The sequence below is a fragment of the Clupea harengus genome, unplaced genomic scaffold, assembly GCF_900700415.2.
Source record: "Clupea harengus unplaced genomic scaffold, Ch_v2.0.2, whole genome shotgun sequence".
Lineage (NCBI taxonomy): Eukaryota > Metazoa > Chordata > Actinopteri > Clupeiformes > Clupeidae > Clupea > Clupea harengus.
Window position 1 is genome coordinate 1 of NW_024880928.1, and position 5,589 is coordinate 5,589.

The 5,589-nt window shown below is 41.5% G+C and overlaps 1 protein-coding gene across 1 annotated transcript; it reads left to right on the forward strand.

The window, feature by feature from the left end:
* Positions 1-17: 17 nt before the first annotated feature.
* LOC122128486 (rho GTPase-activating protein 19-like) lies at positions 18-5,540 on the forward strand. Its single transcript, XM_042707323.1, has 11 exons — positions 18-157; positions 480-733; positions 985-1,065; positions 1,367-1,576; positions 1,920-2,146; positions 2,281-2,367; positions 3,101-3,157; positions 3,536-3,718; positions 3,888-3,980; positions 4,526-4,618; positions 5,242-5,540. Exons 1-11 carry the CDS (start codon positions 129-131, stop codon positions 5,311-5,313), a joined length of 1,386 nt encoding a protein of 461 aa, XP_042563257.1. The 5' UTR covers positions 18-128; the 3' UTR covers positions 5,314-5,540.
* The last annotated feature ends 49 nt before the right edge of the window (positions 5,541-5,589 follow it).

A 5,589-nucleotide genomic window follows, 5' to 3' on the forward strand; every position in this document is an offset into this window, starting at 1 on the left:
TTGGGTAATCTTCATTTTTGCGAATTATTGTACTAGACTTCTCGGTGAATTAGATTTTGGACATTTAATGTTAAGACATTGCAGCTTAAACGTTATGAAAGTTAGCTTGTAAGCTAACTAACGTTACCATGTTCTGGTTGGCAAAGAAGCCTCATAGGTCAGTTTTCAACTTGCCAAGTGACACTTTATAAATTTGCTACTTGAACCTTATGTCGTATTTAAAGTAAAACAGAGACGAAGCAACGTCAATAGTTACAATATGTTGTAATCAGCACACATTTGTTTTGCTAGCTAGCCGAGTATTTGCAAGTAACGTAGGATGCATGATTAGCTGTACATTTGTGAGTTAAACAACATGGATTATCCAATGCTGACTGGTGCATTGCAATCTTAGCTACATATTTCGACCTATATTCTGTTAATGTAACCCCAGAGAGATACAGCATATCGGTATAATTATTTAATTCCTTTCCTTTCAGAGAAACTTTGTGCAGCGTTGTGAACAACCACGACATGAACCCCAAGGGCCAGCCTGTCATTTTCAACCCAGACTTCTTTGTAGAGAAACTTCGTCATGAGAAGCCAGGCGTTTTTACCGATCTTGTGCTAAGCAACATTACACGACTCATTGATTTGCCAGGGGTAGAGTTTGCTCAACTTTTGGGGGAAGTTGAAACTAAAGTACCTATCTCCACTGGCTTCCTCCGATCCTTCAATTTCCTCAAACGCAAAGGTATGTATTCGTTAATTCGTGCTTTGTGCAACTGCGGTGTTCACATGTGTTTGCAGCTTTGAAGTGTGTTGCTCAGCTCTAGGCCAAAGATCAGAAGGCAGATGGTGATGTCAAACAAGGTGAAAGCACAATGAATGTTAAAAGACTACTGATATGCTTTTTACTGGCATTTCATTGCTCTCCTGTAGGCCTTTGTGTTCTTGCAATGTTCATTGTGTCATCAGTCGCAACATTTGTTGATTTCCTTTCAGATAAGGGAGTCATATTTGGAGCTCCTATAACAGAAGAGGGAATAGCACAAATATACCAACTCATTGAGTACCTTAGCAAAAGTAAGTACGATACTTTATTTCCCCTGAGCCCCCCCCCCCCCCCCTCTTTTTAGTGTCTGAATACATGAAGTCGCTGCTAATAATTCATCCTCTGCTGACTTATTTTTGGCCTAAATGGCTCTTCTATTTATTGGATATGTTCTCTAACTGAAGCGAACAACCCAGGGGAGGTAGAGGGAAGAGCATGAGCTCATATAGTATTTTTGGCTCAGAATGATGTCATCTGCTGAAAACAAGTGGACAGAGGATGAATGGCTTGGTGAATAATAGATGCTGAAGCACTTTGCTCTGCCCCTGTCAGGCCTGCATGTGGAGGGTCTCTTCCGAGTGCCGGGGAACAGCATCCGGCAGCAGGCCCTGCGAGAGATGCTCAACAACGGGGCGGACATCGACCTGGAGACGGGGGACTACCACCCCAATGACGTGGCCACCGTGCTCAAGGTCTTCCTGGGGGAGCTGCCAGAACCGCTGCTGACTCAACGTCACTTCCACGCCCATCTCAAAATAGTCGGTAGGTTTCCCCTCCATGAAGGAAAATAAGTTTTCTTTCTTTCTCAAGGCCTAATTTGATGAGTGTTTGGTGGTACTACTAAGGCTGAGAAGAGAATCGACTGTGATCTAGGATAAGTGTTTCATGCATGCATCAGTAGTGCAGAGGCTAAACGTTCTTTACTTTTGCTGCTTTCACTGCACTGGTTTCAGTTCTCTGCTGGACTTTTTCCATGAGCATTAACCTTCTTTGGGCCCACATGGCACATTCAGACTGATTCTAGAGGAATACTTCACTCTTGCAACATGAATTGCATATGAGCCATTGGCATTAGTCTTATCAACACGCTCTGCCTTGCGTTCAGAGCTCACAATCCTGGACGAGGGGGGCAACAAGAGCAGCACTCCAGATAAGGAACGTCAGATCCAGGCCCTCCAGCTCCTCCTCATGCTTCTGCCCCCCGCCAACCGCAGCCTGCTCAAGCTACTCCTGGACCTGCTCTACCAGACAGCCAAACACCAAGACAAAAACAAGATGTCAGCCTCCAATCTGGCCCTCATGTTCGCCCCACACATCATTTGGCCAAAAAGAGTATGTTTCATGACCCACGTTCTCATTGCCTTTAAACTTTCTACACCTTTCAAACTTTCTTGTAATCGTGTGGCTCTGTGCATAGTTTGCCCGTATATTTCCTGTTTAATTTCCTTGTCTAATTCTATCTCCAGGTGCACGCTAATGATCTAAAGGAGAATATTAACAAGCTGAATGACAGCATCACTTTTCTCATCAAGCACTCTCAGAAATTGTTCAGGGTAAGGATCCATCAATCGCTTGGATAAATGTGTGCTTAATTTTGATGTGTGAACCATCCTGGATGCAGCTGTGTGATGATGCAAGGTTCAGAGGTATAACGTGTCTTGGGTGAGTTTTGGTACCTTGGACTTTATCCCCTTAGATTGAAATGTTGATGTGAACGGCCTCATTAAGGTCTCTGATAATGTCACACACTGTCTCTGGCCTCACAGCGCAATTGTGTTAGCGTGAAAGGCTTTTTGTTTTGATATTCCTACGTCCGCTATGCCAAATACTGAATTTTTGAAGGTAAGGGGTCTTGTTTCCATGTCTACTCTGGACAAACAGACCATGCCTGAATTAGCATGTGAATAGAATGCAATGTTGGGAGACCCATAAAAATGTCCTGCCCAGCTTATTAGCATCCAATCATCCGGGCCGAGTGAGACCTCATGTTCTCAACAAATTGAACTTCACATTCAGAATCCATATTTCTTCATGATTTGTTTGTCGGCCCTCCAAAAAATTGTTCCGAGGGATTTAATGGAATCCTTAATGCTTGGTTGGCTTTGAAAGGCACAAGGAAGTATATTTTGGCTATCTTCTGGGGGGAAGTGTGTGTGTGTGTGTGTGTGTGTGTGTGTAGTCAGTAAAGTGTAATAAATATATTTGTTGTATATTGTTAGCCATGCATTTGTGTGGGCTCTCATTTCTAATCTTGTGTTTTTTTTGTTTGTTTTTGTTCCTTGAAAGGCACCTACCTACGTCAGAGAACTTGCTAGAATGCATTTCGTAGGATCAAAGTCAAAGGTAAATGTTGTTATACATTCTGTTAATGTTCTTGTTTGATCTGTAAGACTATGCAGTCATTTGATTTAGTTCTTTCTCTGCAGAACATAGTGCACATTTTCCATGACCTTATTTGACTTTCAAAGGAGAAACATTCAATACACAATTAGTCTAAGGCCTAGCTTTAATCCTGTTCCTATAAATCAACTGATACGTTTAAAACACCATTTACTCTCCGATAAATCATTTCTGTACAAATATGAGGAAACTAGTGTGTGCATTCCTTGTCATCAGACAGTCTCTAGAATGTGAAATGAGTTGTGAAGCAGGTCACGAGAAGCTCGCTCATGGGAGTTCCTCACTGGTAAATCTGTATACTCACGGCTGCATCCCCCGCAGGATGACATGGACCTCGGCGGATGCATCCCCCACCTTAGTGTCACGGTGGTGCCCAGCAAGAGGCCCTGTGTGGAGGACAGCTCCACCGGGGCGGCGCCGCACACGCAGGAGGCCCTTCGAGAGCTCTTCAACCACGTCAGCAACATGCCCGACTCCGCCAAGAAGAAGAAGCTCATACGCCAGGTGCCACATCCATGTGCACATGCTACACACGAAAACGGCCATTTCTTGTTTTTAACGCAAATCTCTCTGTTTGCTGGACTGCACGTTTGCTTATGCCTGCTGAGTTGGTGTAAATTGCATATCTATTGGTGATTTTTTTTATCTGTGTATATGTATTTGTTTCTGACAGTTCAATAAGCAAGAACCTTCTGGAACTCCTGTGTCCACCCGGTCATCAGTCAAGAAGCACAGTCGCTCTCGTACCTTCAGTGGGATAATAAAGGTGGGTCTGAACACCACTACCATACACATACAGGTCACGTAACATTTTACAGTTATTCACAGGAAATCATGGCATTTTAAAATCACATTTTATTGTTATTGCACTCTACCATGGATCATATTGTTATTGTAGTCTTCCATGGATCATATTGTTATTGTTATTATTCCTAAATTTCCCTCGGTATTAATAAAGTATCTATCTATCTATCTATCTATCTATCTATCTATTGTAGTCTACCATGGATCATATTGTTGTATGAATTTCTGCAGTGTGATCGTTTCCAGTTGAATTGACATAGTCTAACCGGCCTAATAGAAAAGGGATGGAAATGGTTGTTATTTAATTTTCATTCAATAGTTAGGCCCAGTCTGTGGTGTAAAGTACGCAATGGTTTGTACTTGTTGGTTGTTAAAGGTCATGGAAATGTCTTTAAAGGTCTTTGAATAGTCTTGAGTTTTGAAATAAGGTCAGTGACAATGAGTGGGACCCCTGTCTTTGCTTCCCGTACATGTAACTGATGGCCCTGTTTGGATGTTTCTGTGCAGAGGAAGGTTCTAGGGAGTCAGGCAGGTGACAAGGGGGATCGACACGTTTCAACCGAGTCTCCTGTAGTCCTGAGTCAAGGCAAAGAGAAAGTGGTAAGTATCAGCCTGTAGAATACCTGTTACCGTTTCATTTCGATACCTAATCCAGATCTATACCTATGCCACGCAGACATGATTATGTTTTTACTATAGCACTCTGAGATTCTGCCGAATATAGAGTGCGCTATAAATTAAATGAATTATTATTATCTATACCTATGCCACGCAGACATGATTGAGTATTATGTATAGGCAGTAGGATTTAATTGACTTGGTAGAAAAAGTCAGTCCACATTTATGAATAGTGTGGGTAATTGTTTTTCTGGTTATTCCATGTTCCGGGTTTTATCTCTTCAGCTGAAGTGATCATTTCCACACGCTTCTCTTTAATGTAGGAATGTAGGAAGTCAATGGTATTGTTTCTGGCTATTAACAAAAATTAAGTTTAAAGTTACTCTCATACATATTCTGTAATTTGATTTAATTGAACCTATGTGAGTGGATTTTTGGATTCTTTTCAACGTGTTTTGGACTGTTCTAACTTCATTTTCCCCTCAAATTGAATCCCATTGTTGGGAAATGCCACCAACTACTAAACTTGAATACATTGTCTAAATTATAGTAATTGAAGAACTGATCCAGTAATGGAATGACTAATTTGTGATGTTATTTTCCAGGGTTCCACGTCTTTCTCAAGGGCATGCCTTTCACCAGGAGAGCAGACTACTATTGGCAAACTTCAATATTAATTTTGGGAAAAAAGTTGTTCTTAGGAGCAAGCTACCTTTTACTGAGCTGTCCACCTCCCCCCAAATGGAAGATGCGGTCACTGTTAGATATAACGTCTCTTGTCATGTCCCAGGAGGAGTTGATTTTAGTGTCTGGTTTTACAGAGATCACTCATGGATTATACAGATCTCAAATTCAGTAATATAAAGTATATTCTAGGGCAAACACAGATTTTTTTATTTCATTACATTTTATGAAATGCTTTTAATTTTTCTAGAGGTTTTATAGTATTTATT

Bases quoted from the DNA above. Each gene is read 5' to 3' on its own strand.
- LOC122128486 (XM_042707323.1), top strand. From the start codon at position 129: ATGTTCTGGTTGGCAAAGAAGCCTCATAG. The intron at 3,719-3,887 runs GTGCCACATCCA...TGTTTCTGACAG, and splicing joins AGAAGAAGCTCATACGCCAG to TTCAATAAGCAAGAACCTTC. The intron at 4,619-5,241 runs GTAAGTATCAGC...GTTATTTTCCAG, and splicing joins GTCAAGGCAAAGAGAAAGTG to GGTTCCACGTCTTTCTCAAG.